Raw genomic sequence first — 17,541 nt, 5'->3', positions numbered from 1 at the left:
TGAAAATGTTTAACAGAAAATAACATGTGGTTTATAAAAATACAACTATTTGTAAAATGAAAATGGTTCCTGTATTAAAGTCTAAAAGATTGAAAATTATTTTTCTCCTCTTGAAACTTGAATATTACTGAAAAAATATGACATCTCAACATGAATGTTAACAAGTAATTCAGGAAGAAACATAACAAAAGTTGTTATTATTTGTATCTTAGTGAATTGGAAGCAGAATTCCAATTCGAATAATTAGAATTCCAATAATTAGCAAATTACAGTTTTCTAATTAAACTAGACTCCAGCTTACCTGTGGTATACTTCTCATAATTTCAGATACCCATGATCCAAAACCACTTAATGACAAGTTCCAGAAAGAAATAATTGGCAAAACAAACCTCATGTCACCAGGAATAATGTCACCAAATCTTGTGATGTCCTTCTCTTCCCCTAGGACAGTGTACTGGTGCTGTATCTGCCACTTAGTGGTGTGTGAAACATACCACTGCGATACTGTGGGGCTGGCACACCAGGGTCTCACACAGCTAGCTGCTGAGTGACCAGCACATCTTTCCACTGTATAAACTGTTTCACTACTTGTACTTTCTCTAGAACTCTAGTCAAGATAATGCTTTGAAATTTCTAAGGTCAGAAACAAATCTGCCATGGTGGTGCAAAACTTTAGTCTCCTCCTTGGGAGGCAGAAAGAGGCAAATCTCTGTATGTTTGAGGCCAGCCTGGTTTATGTAGTGAGTTAGACAGCCAGGACTACATAGACAGACCCTGTCACAAACAAACAAACAAACAAACAAACAAACAAACAAACAAACAATCTGCCATTCTTACCAGCTTTGCACATCATAGAAGCCAGCAATTTTGAGACAATGGAGCCCCTTTTTCTCATTTTGCATTGCTTGCTATAAGGAAAGTAGGGGATCACTCCGATGATGCTCTTGGCACATGAGGTCTTACATGCATATACCATGATCAGGAGCTCCATGATGGTGGTGTTCACGTCCCTGAAACCCGTGGACAATGGCAGACACTTAGTATGTTACTTATGACTATGATACACTTAAAGCATTAGACATAAAAAAGACAAATATCAGCCAGGCGTGGTGGCGCACACCTTTAATCCCAGCACTTGGGAGGCAGAGGCAGAGGCAGGTGGATTTCTGAGTTCGAGGCCACCCTGGTCTACAAAGTGAGTTCCAGGACAGCCAGAGATATACAGAGAAACCCTGTCTCGAAAAACCAAAAAAAAAAAAAAGACCAATTCTTCTTCTTCTAAACTGCCTTCAGCTCCTGACCAGATGACTTCTGCTTTCTCACTAAAGAGAGGATCATAAGACAGCTTTCCGCACCACATGCACTCAGCCACTGGGCAGCAGAGGGGAACTCTTCGCAATCCTCTAAAGTCACACTCTAGTCGCCATCCCCTCACCATGCTCTGTGGAGGACCAGCGTCATCATCATTCCTCAATCTCCTGCCTCTCATCCTTAACAACTTGTGAACCGCGTCACCCCAGTTCTTTGCGTGTCTTTGTAGGACACCTCAGGAGAGAGATATATAGTCCCACTCTCCTTTTTTCTCCTATGTACACTTCAAAGAAGCTTTGGTCTCCAAAACAGCTCCCCAACTTTCATCAACAGCCTCCAACAATGGATTGGTTACAAATAGTCTTTCCTTTGCCTTTCTGCTTCTCAGCTGTGCTTACATTAGGTGCGCAGTGTCCTTCTGCCTCCTTCTGCTTCCTTTGATTCCTTTCTTGGTTCACTACCTGCCAAAGAACCATTCAATTGTCGTCTCCTCCGGTCACCCTTCACCTCTCAGGCTCTGTAAATGCTGGCCACTCTTACAGTCCTATCACTAGCCCAAGATTCCCTTCAGAAAGTAATCTAACTAGCTGTTGCTAGGCGCTTCCATTTGAATGTTAAAATCTAACTAAAGGAACCGTTCTTCCTTGCAAATGCCTACACCATCAGAAAACTTGTGACCACTACTTTGCTGGCCACACTGTTCCTCAGGCTACTCTGCATGAGCTCAGAGGTGGCTCGACATCTCTCTTCACAGGCCTTTGAATCTCTATTACCACCCCCTCCACTGGGCCTCCCACCAGTGCCCTCAGTTTATACTCCAAACAGAGCAGCTTGTTCTTTAAAGTGGAAGTCAGTGCAAAGGCCCAAGGGCCTGAACTGGTTCCTATTCTCACCCACAGCAGGAACCAGCACTCAGGGCTGTACCACTCAGTGCCTCCCAGGTCCCTCTATGATCTGCTTTCACACTCTTGACCTTGACATCTGCTCCACAAGCCTTCCTAGACACTCACTGCTCTCTTCACTGAGGCCTACCTTGTCTGCCCTCTGCCCTCTTACTACCATAACCCCAACTCTCTCCCATCAATTTTGTTTGTTTGTTGTTTTGGTTTTTTTCCGAGACAGGGTTTCTCTGTGTAGCCCTGGCTGTCCTGGAACTCACTCTGTAGACCAGGCTGGCCTCAAACTCAGAAATCCGCCTGCCTCTGCCTCCCAAGTGCTGGGGTTAAAGGTGTGCGCCACCACTGCCCGACAACTTTTGACTATGTTGAGGACTGAGTTTAGAGGCTCTTGAATGCAAGACAACCAACTCTTCTACCAGTGATTTACAGCCCTAGCACTCCTCATTTTGTGTTATATGTCACACAGCACTGATTACTTTTCGGTGTACCTGGTATCTATCAAACTCTCTGGGTTTTTGTTTTGTTTTCTCTGAAGAAGGTCTCACTATGCTGGGAGTGCCAACCTTTTGGCACTGTGACATGATACTGATGTCTATAAATGTGTTGGGCCACAGATGCACACAACCAGAAGGCTACAGAGCTAATATACCTTGTAGATGATACTAATTTGGAACTAATAATCCTCTTGCCTCAGCTTCTGAGTGCTGGGATTGCAGGCATGTATCACCTTTTCTGGTTTATCATGTTCTCTATATATAGTCCCTTACCAGATCATCAACTGTTCCAAGCATGAAAGCATCTCACACATGTAACAAGACCCCAGTTATTGAAAATATTCAACAAATATTGTTAATAATTGAATGCCAACATTTGGATGAGAAGGTTCTATGAACTAGCCTGATCCCAGATTAATTAAAGTAACTTCAGAAAAGCATTCTGTGAGGAAGGATAAGCAGGGGAACCTGCAATGAGTAGAAAGTCATCCTGAGGCTAACAAACCAGGAATACAAACAAGCTTACTACCACTAACTCAAGAGCAAATGGATGACAAGAAAATGTCAGTTAATGGGCAGAAATTGTCTTCATTTAAAATCTGTCTTAGGTTTCACTAGCTTAAACTAGTCATGACTAAAATAAAGTAAGGAGGAGCAGTACTGCTCAGTGGTACAATGCTTGGCCACCAATAGGATCTGGGTCTGATACTTACTACTGCTATTAATTCATCACCAAGTCAATCAACTAATACAATGAGGCAGCAGCTGAATGTGACACCATTACATCCTCAGTCTAGTTCTCCGCATCTCAGAAAGAAGATCCTGATATGCATGCACACTTTCTGCAACCTGGTTAAGACAGAGCTCAGTGTCCTATGTGGAGCCAAAAGACAGGCTCAGCTGACAACAGTTCTGCCACAGAAACTAATCGCCAACAAGATTCTTGATGGCTAGGAAAACTTAATAGAGTCTATCACTAAGAGCGTGCACTGTCTGCCACTTCCCTCATCAAGACAGGAGAGGGAGCTGGAGAGTTGGCTCAGGTTAGGACGACTTGTTACTCTTGCAGGAGATCTGGGTTCAGTTCCTAGCACCCATGTGACACTGCACAGCTATCTGTTACTCCGGTTCTAGGGGACCTAACATTCTCGTCTGGCCTCTGTAAGTGTGCACACATGTGGTACATGTACATACATACAGGGAAAATATTCATAAAGGTAAAACTAAATTAATAAACCTTTAAAAAAAAGAGAGAGAGAGATGGCCAAGAACTGTCCCTAATTCCAGTTCCAAAGGACTTAATACCCTCATTTGGTCTCCATAGGTACCAGAAATGCATGCAGTACATTTATATACATGTATGCAAAATGCTCATACACATAGAATAAAAACAAATACATCTAAGAAAACAAAACAAAACAATACAGAAGAGGAGATGCAGTAGATGCAGTTCAGCTGGTAGAGTGCTTTGGTAGCACGCACAAAGCCCTGGGTTAAATCCTCAGCACTGAGCATAGGGGCACACGCCTGTAGTCTCAGAACTCAAGTGGAGACAGGAGAACAGCAATTTGTTATTATTGGCACCACAGCAAGTTTGAAGCCAGAGATACACAAGGTCCTAACAAAACAACCAACAATAAACACCCAAACTAAACTAGAAAAGGGCAGGCACAGTGATATCTGCCTAGGAAGGCTGAGGCAGAGATGTCTCTTGACACTAGGAATCTAGGGATGGACTAAAAGCACAGCAGAGTTTATCTCTTTAAAAACAAAACAAAGTACGGCTAAAGGGAGAGAGGAACAAAGAGTCAGCAGTTTCACTAGAAAAGCTAGCAAAGGGGCTGCAGAGACAGCTCAGTGGTGAAGAGCACTGGCTCTCCTACTGTCCATGAATTCACAGTGCTGCTCTCTGGCTAAGATTCCACAGGATCTAGAGTCCACCATCTCACCCACCCATGAGAATGGTGGGGTTCAGTTGTCCTCATTTCTCAAATAAAAAGCCCACCAATCTTAAAACTATCTTCTCCTGCGTGGCCTAGTCTTCAGACTCTAATAGGCACACTCAAGAGGCAGTGAGAAAGCACTTACTTTGAGATGGTTTGGATGATAAATACATCTTTTCCTCTCACAGACTCCTGGATTTGAACTCTTGTTTCTAAAGGGAAAAGAAGGGAAGATATAGTTCAAAATGTTAAAACATGCACCAAGTCTGCATCAATTTCCAAACTTATAGAATAGAGAAACCAGGACGCCTGCCAAACAGCAGAACGCACTGACATGAAGCCTGTCGCCATTAATCATACTTTAGAATCAAATTTAGGCTTCTCCCCTCACAGTTAAGTAGTGTCTGCTATGTCACAGAGTATTCAGTCATGCAACCAGCATCAACTAAGAACAGAGGCATAAATAGAGTGTGTTGTTGGATAAAAGAAGACTGGTGACTATCCCTGCACTTAAACATTTGTAATTAGCAACAAGGGACAAATCCAGGATGGAACACTCCACGGGGTAGGTCTGCAACATCAACAGAGAGGAAAATGGCAGGGGTGGGTATGGTTCTACATCACAAGAGAAACCATGTCACCTTCTGGCCATTGTGGTGCTCGTCTAGAATTTTAATACCCAAGAAGCTGAGACAGGAGGATAGAATAGTAGAAGCTAGCCTGGGCTACAAAGTAAAACTCTGATCCATAAAACAGCAAACAAAAGCAAATCAAAAAATTTTTTTTAAAAATTCAAAAAAAAACAAAAAAAAACAAAAAACCAATCACTTGAGGCTAGGAATCATATAAAACTAGCAAAACAGCAAAAAGCCTTCAAAAGTCATAAATACAGCTAATTTCTTGAAATGTGAATAAAGTATTCTATTTATGTGCAAGAACTTAATGTCAGAGATGTGACCAGGTATCTAGGGATTGTGTATGGATGTCTACACCTCACTTTCAAATGCAACATTTAGATAAAAAAACCACCAAACCTATATAGTAGATACCAATACAGCCGTCATGGCACTATTCTTTCAATTAGTTCATATGTTTGAAAGTTTTCATTAAAAACGTTTGCAAGCCAGAGATGTAGCTCAGTGGCAGAATGCTTTAGTGGGCTCTGTGCTCTGTGGTGATGGCTAAGGCAAGAGGATTTCAAGTTTAAGGCTAACATGGGCTACATTCTGAGTTCAAGGCCAGTGCTAGAACAATGGCTCAGTGGTTAAGAACACCAACTGCACTTCTAAAGGTCCAGAGTTCAAACCCAAGCAACCACTTCATGGCTTACAGCCGTTAAAGCTGAGTTCAAGGCCAGCTTGGGCTATGTAGTAAGGCATTGATTCTAAACAAACAAAGTCGTTAGAAAAAAAAAATAGTGTGCTTACAAAGGAATGGGATGTGATGTTACATATGAGTTTTAGAGACAAGAGGTCTGGATTTAAATCCTGGTACTGATACTCATGGGGCCTTGTATCTATCTCTGACCCAGGATTTCAGTATCTACAAACAGTAAGGAATGTAGAAGTTAGTTCCTCTGCAATAAACCAATGATTTTCCATCCATACTTTTGAGCCTGGGAGTGAAGGAGCTTGCCCATAGCCCCACTCTTCCCACAGCTCTCCCTCATCCAGTCTCCCTGAAAAGAACCTCCCCAGATTTCAATCACACGTTGCCCAGTAGCAACCATTTTAGGAAAACTAGGAGAAAAAGGGTTTTTTTGGTTTTGTTTTTTGGTTTTTTTTTTTTTTTTTTTTTGAGACAGGGTTTCTCTGTATAGCCCTGGCTGTCCTGGAACTCACTCTGTAGACCAGGCTGGCCTCGAACTCAGAAATCCGCCTGCCTCTGCCTCCCAAGTGCTGGGATTAAAGGCGTGCGCCACCATGCCCGGCTGAGAAAGTTTTTTAAGGTTGAACCACTAGACAAATTCCTATAGTGAAAGGTCAGAATGAATGAGTGTTTACTGAGCACCTACTATGTGTCAAAAGATGTCAAGTACAGAGATTATCCCATTTATTACTGCCCAAGAATAAAGAGTAAGATTCTCACGTCCATATAAGCTGCAACTACCCCTGCTAGAAAAGTTTCACTAAGAATACTCACCACTCTAAAGAAATACCAAGATTAAATAACATTTTCTTACAACTATTTCCTAGCAATATTTTAAGGAATTAACCTGTGGCCTTAGAGGAAATAAAGAATAACAAGCTAGGGTTAGAGGTACAGCTCAGTAGGGAGGCATGCATGAAGTCCTGGGTACAATAACGCAGTACATGCGAGCATGGGTGTGTATGTAGTACTGGGCATGCCCACATACCTACAGACTAAAAGTGTAGGCACACAGGACTCATGTTACCTACAGCAAAATGATCTCAACCGACAGTAAGCTGAGGAGCTAGCTATACTTATGCAGTGCTTCCTGAATGAGACCCAAGAACCATCAGCAAACCTCCATGTGACTTGCACCAGGGATGCTTCTATTCGGTATTAGTAAGGACTGAAAACCACACTCCTCCACCGTGCCTGCCTGCCTGCCTGCCTGCCTGCTTTCTGAATCCGTCTGACAGTCAAGGACAACTTGATGACCCATTACACCACATTCTGCAAGAAGATCCACAATACATATTTCCAAGGAAGCTCACCTCTGTTAGGTTCCTGGTAAACCTGCACTTTGCCCATCTCCACCCCCAGCCGCCTAGAGAAGAGAAAGGGGGAAAAGCTGAGAAGGCAACAGAATAGACCCAACATCTTTACTATTAAAGATGACTTATAAGTTGACAAAGATAAAAGTCATTCTAATTATGAAATAAAGTAAATATTACATCATACCTGTTTGTTGCCTACTTTGGACCTCCACCCCACAACCACCCAAGGCCTATGCAATCTGTCTCTCCTGCTTCACGGGCATCTTTCTAGTACTCCATGCTCTACTGCCCACATTCCCTACTGCATGTAACAGGCCTTGGTTTAAAGGTGCCTGAGCTCCTAAGCCGGACAAACCACTCTACCCTTCCTTATGTACTCATGACTCCTTCCTGCGTCTGTTACCACCAAAAACCACCTAGCTGCTTATCTTAGCTTGCATGAGAAAAAAAGCTTTTGGCTGGCCTGCTCACCATTAACTCACAATATTCATATCAAGGTTTTATGCACTGCAGGGATTTAGTATGTGTTTAATCAGTTTCTTAAAATTACACTAAACTATCCTCATATACTACACATCCCTGTTTGTTAAACTCCAGTAATTTATCTACAGCTGTGCCTACCACACTCCTGAGAGTTGTGGTCACTGACACATTGTAGCACTGAGTATATTCAGATGACATGCAAGTTAGCTATACTTGTTATTGATCTTGATAATCACTGCTAGTCTGATTATCATACTTAAAATTATCACACATATTGGCTATGGATTTGAATGGTAAAACTGGAACTCACTCAGCAATTTTCTTTGAAAGCTCCATACATGATGAATTGGAATTTGCTGAAAACAACACGAGGCCTCCTTTGGTTATGTTCATCTTGGTTTCTAATTCAGGAGGCGCCACACAAAACATCAAAACCTTCTTGGCTTTCCAATTCTCAGAGCCTAGAAGAAAAGAGTATAGATAAAGGACCAACATATATAAAATATACTCAAGCAGATTTTGTTTTTAAACAAAGAATGGCATCAGCATAAGAAACATAGTTGCCACCATAATGGTGGCTCTGATCTTAAGGGAGATATAGTATGGGCAAGTACAACCCTTGGATTTTAAGATTGCAAATGGCACCACACAACTCCATTATTTTTCATACTCACTGGGAATAAATAATAAACTTACAAGAAAGGCGGAGCTGAAGAGCTCAGTGTTTTACTGTTTGCTGCTTAAAGTCAATTATGGACAACCTCCTGTTATTCTCTGACAACAAAATTCCTCCTGGATTAACACAGAAAAATGGCAGAGCCATTAGCAAGGACATGGACTAACTGATCCTTAAACAAAGAATAAATGACCCAGATCCTTCTATGACACCTGCTCCCACACCCCACCCTGCAGCTGCTCTGGGCCACATCTAAAATGCATCTTGTCAGTGCTGGAAGTGGCTCTGTGCTTTAGAGCACCTGGTCAAGGCACACCTTTAATCCTAGTACTCAGGAGGCAGAGGCAGGAGGATCTCTATGAGTTCAAGGCCAGCCTGATGTACACAGTGAGTTCCAGGATAGCAGAACTATATAGAGACCCTGTCTCAAAAACAAAACAAAAACATAAATAAAAATTTCAAGTTGTCATATTTTCCCCCTTCAAATGGGACATGGCTGACTAGATAATAACCTTGGAGGAAGTGGTCCTCAACGGACAGACAAGAGTAGGGCCTGGCCTCTTTCACAGGGAGAGTGCTAGATTGGGTGGAAGATGCGCCTCTCCAAGAACACACATCCTTCGGTCTTCTCTGTGTTTACTCAGCTTGGCTAGCTCTCGGGAGACTCATTTGGCTGTGTTTTGTTTTGTTTTAGTGTTCCTTTTTTATTATGAAAACTAAAATATTTGTTATGTCCCAAACAAATACATCCTCCAGGTAAAACCTGAAACATGACCAATAAGGCTGAATTTGCCAGCCCCACCCTGACGCTTCCAGGGCTCCTCCTCTGGCAATTGGGTTCTTTCACCTTACATACTGCTTCAGGCCTTGCCCACACATTCACACTGAACTCTTAATACATTCAATGTTTCTAGCTCAAAAGAGTGTATCACTGTGACTATCTGTAAGTGGCTTGTTCAAACAACTTGAGTTATGGGACAAGCTATTCTATTATAGTGCTGCCTCAACTTCCACAGTGTGGCTATGTTGTGGTCAGTGGATCATCATCTAAGACAGGCTTCATGCACACATACAGTGGGATCACCAGGCTAGGAGAGCACATGTGTAGCAGAGCAGCCTTTAAGGGATGTTCTAAATGGAAAGCCCAGGGTTCCAACACAAGCTACAGGGCAATTTCTCTGAAGTTATTTTATCACAAATGTCTGCACAGCCAACCAACTAATGTTGGTAAGGAGTCCACTGGTGCACACTGTGAAAAGTGGCTGTGGACCAGAAGTCCACAGATACTACTCAGTCAAGCCCAGTCCTTCAAAAGCCTGGACCATTTCAATATCATTTCTAGATGTCCTGAGCACAGCCACAAAGCCTGAAAACTTACTCTGTTCCTTCTGTAACACATATTTCAATCCTGCCTTTCAGAGAATGCGGATTAGTTTAATAAAATAGGGCAGTGGAAAAGAACCACTGTATCAAGCCGGGCGTGGTGGCGCACGCCTTTAATCCCAGCACTCGGGAGGCAGAGGCAGGCGGATTTCTGAGTTCGAGGCCAGCCTGGTCTACAGAGTGAGTTCCAGGACAGCCAGGGCTATACAGAGAAACCCTGTCTCGAAAAACAAACAAACAAACAAACAAAAAAAACAAGAACCACTGTATCAGCAGGGCTGGAGTGAGGGCGTGAGGGCTAGGAGCACTTGCAGCTCTCGCAGAGGACCCAGCTTAGGCTTGCGGCAACCACACAGCAGTTCATAACAGTCTTGGTTATCTACTAAATTCAGTAAAATGCCTGGGGTGGCCATTTCTTTACGCCCCTAAACTTCAAATAAGAAGTTCCTAAATAACAATACAAGAGACCCTGAGAGGACCCCGGGCAGCATAAAGTATTAAGGGGTAGGAAGGGCTCTTATATATACTTCGGCCTCTCTCTTCTAGGTCTACAGGATTCCAGTCCCTAGGATTGGAGCCCTCATCTGAGGCCCATCACCCCAATTTCTACCTTAGAACTAGTCTTCCTCTCCTTGCAGCCTGTGGTTCTTTCCTTGAAGATTTAAAGGAAACATTCTACTCTTCACACACACAACAACCCCGCCTCGCTTTACCCTGTCCTCCTCCAGGACATCTCTTGAAGCCTTTCCTTTTGTGGCTCAAATGAACAGAGCAGTCTGCCTGGTCTCCAAAACTGCACCCAGAGCAACAGCTTGTAAGCTCTGACATAAGGGTTGAAGTGCAGCTTAACGGTGGAAGGCTTGCCTAGCACGAGGCATGCCAAATCCTGATGTATGCCCACCCTTGAACAGCAGGGGCGGGCAGGGCATGCACCTAAAAAGGGCATCAGATCAATCACTATGACTGCCCAACTCACAGGCTGTTCACCTCTAAGAGCTGCTTCTAGTTCCACTTTCCCTCCCACTTAGAAATTCCAACAGTGTTTTGGTTTTTTTGGGACAGGGACTCTCAATGTAGCTCTGGCTAGCCTGGAGCTCATTATGGAGACAAGGCTGGCTTCAGATTCAAAGATATCCACCTGCCTCCCAAATACTGAGATTAAAGGTATGCATGTGCTACCAAGACCAGCCTCCTACTTCAATGAGCTATTTATCAGGCTAAGAATCACTAGTCGGCAGTGCTCATTAGCACAAAGTTTCCCTGTGACGTGGAGAGTACAGAGATTGTTCCCACTCTCCCGTCATGTGCTGTAATTGCTTTCGTGTTACCCTAAACTTACTCGAGAATATGAAAATTATTTATGCAGGGATAAAAACAAATCTTTTCCAGAGACTTTCAAGACTGAAAGAACAAATCATATTCATCTCTCTGAATGAGACAACCTGTCAGACTTCATGAGTGAAGAGGTCCTCACACTGAAGATCACTTGTTTTAGATGGATTTACCACCACTGTATTTTAACATTCATACTAGAGATGATGAAGCCGCACCATTGTGCTGTTTCCTCTCTAAAGCAGCCACTGTCTAACCAATCCCTCTAAGATGGCTAAAGGAAGACCGCTGTGGGCTTACACCACAGCAGGCCTGAGCCACAGCCTAGACCTGCAAACCTCCCAGACAATGAAGATAGAGGCTTGGAAAAGCTTCTCCACCAAAATGGAAGGTCCAGGCAGCAGAGGCTCAACCAGTGTGTGCTGAACATAGCCTCACTTCAGGCACAACAGTTCGAAAACAGAATTGAAAATCATCTGTTGGGGCTGGAGAGATGGCTCAGCGGTTAAGAGCACTGACTACTCTTCTGAAGGTCCTGAGTTCAAATCCCAACAACCACAACCATCTGTAATGAGATCTGACTCCCTCTTCTGGTGTGTCTGAAGACAGCTACAGTGTACTTATATATAATAATAAATCTTAAAAAAAAAAAAAAGAAAGAAAGAAAGAAAATCATTCCTTAGCAAAGAGGATCCAGGAGTTACTGTCTTTAACCTACTCCTGGAAAATCTGCTTCAGTGGTAGAGCATTTGCCCATCATGCACAGGGCCTGGGTTCCAACCCCAGCATGGAAAAAAAAGCCGGACTTGCCGAGATGGATTAGAAGTGTACTTTAGTGGAAAATTAGGTGCTTTGTGCTGCAGGCATGGGTTTAATCACCAACACAATAAAAGGCACAGGCAGGTGGTGTTGGCACCTTTAATCCTACCACTTGGGAGGCAGAGGCAGGTGGATTTCTAAGTTGGAGGCCAGCCAGTTCTACAGAGCAAATTCCAGGACAGCCAGGTTTACATAGAGAAACCCTGTCTTGGGAAACCAATAAATATACAAATAATTAGTTAATTAAGAATAAATAGATAAAAGGACAAAATAAAAGTTGAGGTCTGGCATGGTGGCACACACCTTTAATCCCAGAGAATGGGAGGCTGAGGTAGGCAAATCTCTGAATTTGAGACCAGCCTGGTCTACAAAGAGTTCCAAGATAGCCAGGGCTGTTACACAGAGAAACCTCAGTCTCCAAAATAAAGTAAAGTAAAATAATTGAGAGACTGCAGGGCAGAGATAAAACCACATTACTCTTCCATATTCTGTGGTTACTGGCATTTTGCTTTCTTATGACTAATGCTGTTCTGAGAGTTTTGATTTTTTGTTTTGTTTTTGTGATAACTTGGGAGAAGCAGGAAATAAATCTAAAACTATTTTAAATTTGGAGAAATAACTTTTATTCATTTAATGCATATGGGTGTTTTCTTTTTTTTTTTTTTTTTGGTTTTTTGAGACAGGGTTTCTCTGTATAGCCCTGGCTGTGCTGGAACTCACTTTGTAGACCAGGCTGGCCTCGAACTCAGAAATCCGCCTGCCTCTGCCTCCCGAGTGCTGGGATTAAAGGCGTGCGCCACCACGCCCGGCTCATATGGGTGTTTTCTCTGCACACCACATGTGCCTGGTACTCTTGGAGACCAGCAGAGGGTGTCAGATCCGGTGGGTCTAGCATTAGAGGTGGTTGTAGGCTATCATGTGGGTGGGGTGCTGGAACTGACTCAGTCTTGAACAACTAGTACTCTTAACCAGCCAGCTCTCCAGCCCCCACACCTGGGGAAGCAGTTTTAATAGGAAAACAGGTTTGCCATTACTTTCCAGACTTTAACAAAGTCATACAAGGTAACCTCTTCCTCACAACAGTGGCCCCTAAAGGACAGAGTGGGGTAGGAGTCTGATATGTAATACAGTTCCCTGCATACAACAGGTTGCGACTCTCAGTCATACAGAGCATGACTTGGCAACCTGATGAACTACAGGCAGTAGAATCAAATACCCAGATTTTGAAATGTCTATTGCAAGCATACCTTATTCAGAAAAAAAGATACATACTAAATGCCAAAGAAAGAACACAGAACTATGTTTTGGTGTTGTCAATTCTTGGAGCTTATCCCAAGTATAGAGCTATATTGTCAATGATGGTAAGTACAATTTAAAAACAAAACAAACAAACAAACAAACAACTTTGTAGCCCTGTTTGCCAGGAACTCGCTCTGCAGACCATGAGACCTCAAGATCCTTTCACCTGTCTCTGAGATTAAGGGGTGTGCCATTAAGCCCCACAAACTGCAAGATTATTTAAGAACAGAAACACGGGTTCTATGTTAAACCACAGAGTAGCTAATGAATATAATGTGCATATCTCTGCAAAAATTGGATAATAATGATACAAACTACAGCAGTTAAAGGACAAGAAAGGTTTCCTATAGCGGGGCTCAGGGGCACGCACCATTTTTATTTGTGCATTTAAATTGTTAAGCACTAGGGCATGAGATGGGTCAATGGCAGGCCGCTTGCATTGCTTCACCTTGCGTTCGACTCCAGAACCGCAAGAAAAAAAAAAAAAAAGAAAAAAAAAACCCATAAAACATTAGAACTCACACTTCCTCAGGCCTCAAAGCTCGGTTCAGTATTTTCGTATCCCTCACAAAAGCTAAACACCCAAACTCTGCCAATATCAATATAAGAAAAATAAATCCTTATCAATAATGTAACAGATTGAGGAAGAGATTTTCCTGCAGAGTATCTTATGCCGCTCCTCCTACGTCTGATTGGAGCCCAATCATCCACTAAAGCCGGTGGAGCCGAACACGGGGCCCCCGGCTCGCCCCGGAGCAACAAGGGCATGGCTCCCGCCCGGCACTGCGCAAGCTCGCGGGGCCCTCCGTCCGCCCGCCGCGGCTCCCGCCCGCCTACCTGGTCCCGACCCCAGCCCGGCCCGCCGCAGCCTCGGCTGCCGAAGGAAGAGAGCACAGAGCTCCGCACCGCGTCTTACAGCAAAATGGCGACTCTAAGCGCGAGAAAGTCTTTCGAGACTGCGAGGCCAGGGGCGGGGCCTGAGGGCAACTGACTAGAGTGGGCGAGGCCGTCGAGGGGCGTGGTCCGGAGGGAGAGGGGCGGGGCAGAAGGTGGGGTAGGAGAAGGCAAAGCATTTGATGCTGTGGGCGTGGCCGCCAGAGTGGGCGGGAGGATGTTGTGCGGGCGTGGTCAGACTCGAGGAAAGTGGGGGAGAATTAGAGTGGGCGTGGTTGGAAGTGTGGTTGAAATTCATAGGTTCTGACTGGGTTCAAGTCTTTACTGTCCTGCAAGACTGAGTCCTCTTTGGCCCGAGTTCTTCTTCTGAAAAAGAGATGGCAGCAGTACCCCCATCTCCTGGGGTTGGGAGGAGTGAGTGAGAAATATGCGAACCTCTTGGCATGGTTCTTAGCATACAGTCGATAGCCGTTATCATTCATAATTATTCGCTTTGTTGTCCCTTCCTTCTTTTCAGTGGTTAAGAGTATATACTGCTTTTCCAGAGGAGCTGAGTTTGGTTCCCAGAACCAATGTCAGGCAGTTCACAACTGCCTGTAACTCTAGCTCCAAGTCTCCCTGATGTCTCTGGCCTCCTCAGGCACCTGCACTCACATAAACATAAACATATACAAATAATTAGAAGTTCTAAAAGTTGTTTTATTTTTTTAAATTGTAGCTCTGGGTGACCTGGAACTCACAGAGATCCATCTGTCTCTGCCTCCGGAGTATCAGGATTAAAAGGGTGGCCATCATTCCTAGCAAATTGGTTGCTGTTGATATATCATTGCTGAATTCTTTATACCTTGAAATATGATGATCCCTATTTATAACATGACAAATATGTAGTGCATGCCAGGTATCAAGGCATTTATTATGTATTTATCTATATTTTATATTAATATATATTAACAGTAACTTTCAGAAATGGGGTAAGACTTATCTCCATTTAATTGCAGTGGGTACTCAGATGCCAGGGACAAAGCAATAGACAGGCACCACCTGCAGTGCCTTGCTCCATGTGTATACTTAAAGGCTCTCATCCACTGCACTTCCAGTACACAAGTGAGACATGTAGACATTTATGGGAGGATGCACAGATGGCTAAATTAATTATCAGAAGGCTGAGGACGGTTAGAATTCATAGGAGGGCTTGTGGGTAGCTAGAATTCATGGGAAGTGTGCGTGAAAACTGAAAAGAAGCCGTATCTGGCTGACTGATGACAATTTCAGTCCTGTGGGGGAGATTGGGATGTTGCAGGTTCAGAGGCTAGTTTACCTTTCCTTGGGTTAGTTTGGCCCTCCAGAACAGCCATTTCTTGCCCACCTCTGTGTTGGAGCCAACATCTTGTGACTAATAGAAATAAGCCTTTTGAATCTATTAACTTACCTGATGGCAATCTTAGCTTTTGGATTGGTGGGAGGAGTGGTTAGCTAAGAGAAGCCTCCCCCATCTCGCTGGGCCCACCTCTCTGATACATCCACTTAGTGTACCTACCTTTCTAGTGTACCCACCTCTCTGACTCACCCAACAATGCTTTATTTATTTATTTCTGGGTTTTGAGACAGAGTTTCTCTGTATAGCCCTGGCTGTCCTGAAACTCACTTTGTAGACCAGGCTGGCCTTGAACTCAGAAATCTGCCTGCCTCTGCCTCCCAAGTGCTGGGATTAAAGGCATGTGCCACCACTGCCCGGCCGGACAATGCACTTTAAACTTCATTTAATAACTTTGTTCTGTAAAACTATTTTTAAAAAATTCATGAACTCACTTCTACATTGGAACACAGAATTTAGAGAAACCCAAATCTGTGTTCCTGAGCCATGGTCACTCAAAATGGCTCCAGAATAAACTACCTCTTATTCTTCTTAAGACGAAAGCTCGGGTGTGTGTGTGTGTCTGTGTGTGTGTGTGTGTGTGTCTGTGTGTGTCTGTGTGTGTACATGTACCCAAGGCAGAGGAATAGAGTAGCCATCAGGTCTCTACTGACTAACGTTACTTTATAGGCAAAGAACATAAGCGTTTGAAACTCTGAATTCTAAATTAGGTAAAGGTGATAACTTCACAAGTGAGTTTGATATTCTTGCTTTGCCTCACAGTTTTTCTGAGACATGTCTCTTCTACAGCACTTTTTAAAAGTTTTACTCAAATGTATTCCTTAATTAGACATTAATTTTGAATTATTTTAACTATTGAGATTCTGATGTAGTTTACATCCTCCTCTTCCCTCTCCTCCCTCCAGACCCTATACACTCTGCCATGTTCTTTTCCCACTTCATCCCCTCTTTTGTCTCAATTGTCCTTACATGTGTGGAGTGGAAATGTAAGGGTTCTTCAGAAAGTTCGTTGGATGGTGTTTTGCTGGGGCAAACGTGAAGAAACTTTTCATTAAAGTGGACACGGATGTGAAAGGCTAAGGCAGACTCGTGAAGGACATGTTCTGCTGAAGCAGACACATGAGAGAGGCTGTTCCACTAAAGCAAGCATGTGAAAGGACAGGTGAGGAAGGATTCTTGGCTAACAACATGTGTGTATGGGTCTGCCTTACATTGTGTAGTTGAGCTGCATTGTCAGGATGTTATAGAGAGAAACACACAAAAAACTTCTGGTGGTATGCTATGCTTCCAAGGACTCAGGCTAGCCGAGTGTGGTGGCACACACCTTTAATCCCAGCACTTGGAAGGCAGAGGCAGGCTGATTTCTGAGTTCAAGGCCAGCCTGGTCTACAAAGTGAGTTCCAGGACAGCCAGGGCTACACAGAGAAACTCTGTCTCAAAAAACAAAACAAAACAAAAAAAAAGATTTAGCTGTCTTCAGACACACAAGAAGAGGGTGTCAGATCTTGTTAGGATGGTTGTAAACCACCATGTGGTTGCTGGGATTTGAATTCAGGACCTTTAGAAGAGCAGTCGGTGCTCTTAACCATCTCTCCAGCCCCCTGTGATCTTTTCTAGGGCTGGATTTGTTGGACTTTCTGTCTTGGGACACACACTCATGGTGTGGAGGTTTGACTACGCAGCAGCACTTGGTGTGTATGTGGAACTGGCCAATCAGAGAAAGTTATCCTTTCCAGCTAGCAGGTTCCTAAGCAAGGGCAGCCAAGTCATTGTCAGGAGCTCAGCTCCAACCCTGCAGTAATGAGCGTGCTCCCTTTTAGCTCCCATTCTGGAGCCACCATCTCTCTTTCTTCACCTTAAAGGAAACCATCTGAGGGTCTGCTTCTGAGGAAGCTCCAGAGAGAACGGGAACGGCTATAGACCATGCCTAGCTGAGCTTATGCAGAATT

At 43.7% G+C, this 17,541-nt stretch overlaps 1 protein-coding gene across 4 annotated transcripts in view; it reads right to left on the bottom strand.

Moving 5' to 3' along the window:
- Prpsap2 (phosphoribosyl pyrophosphate synthetase associated protein 2) overlaps positions 1-14,288 on the bottom strand; it is a 34,190-nt gene extending 19,902 nt beyond the window's left edge. The window contains exons 1-6 of one of the 4 annotated variants that reach the window (XM_021175810.3): positions 14,161-14,288; positions 8,511-8,606; positions 8,125-8,275; positions 7,329-7,381; positions 4,793-4,859; positions 838-1,010 (exon numbers count right to left, since the gene is read on the bottom strand). In XM_021175810.3, the coding sequence (XP_021031469.1) occupies positions 838-1,010; positions 4,793-4,859; positions 7,329-7,381; positions 8,125-8,243 (412 nt within the window). In that variant the 5' untranslated portion in view covers positions 8,244-8,275; positions 8,511-8,606; positions 14,161-14,288. Of the gene's footprint in view, positions 1-837; positions 1,011-4,792; positions 4,860-7,328; positions 7,382-8,124; positions 8,276-8,510; positions 8,607-14,160 lie in introns of those variants that run through there. The other 3 variants (XM_085829942.1, XM_021175811.3, XM_085829943.1) reach the window with 3 other exon arrangements.
- Between the last annotated feature and the right edge of the window lie 3,253 nt (positions 14,289-17,541).

The sequence above is a fragment of the Mus caroli genome, unplaced genomic scaffold (genome assembly GCF_978045245.1).
Source record: "Mus caroli unplaced genomic scaffold, Mus_caroli_1 scaffold_13, whole genome shotgun sequence".
NCBI classification, from domain to species: domain Eukaryota; kingdom Metazoa; phylum Chordata; class Mammalia; order Rodentia; family Muridae; genus Mus; species Mus caroli.
Note: the sequence above shows the minus strand (reverse complement) of the source record. Positions and strands in the feature narration are given on the sequence as shown.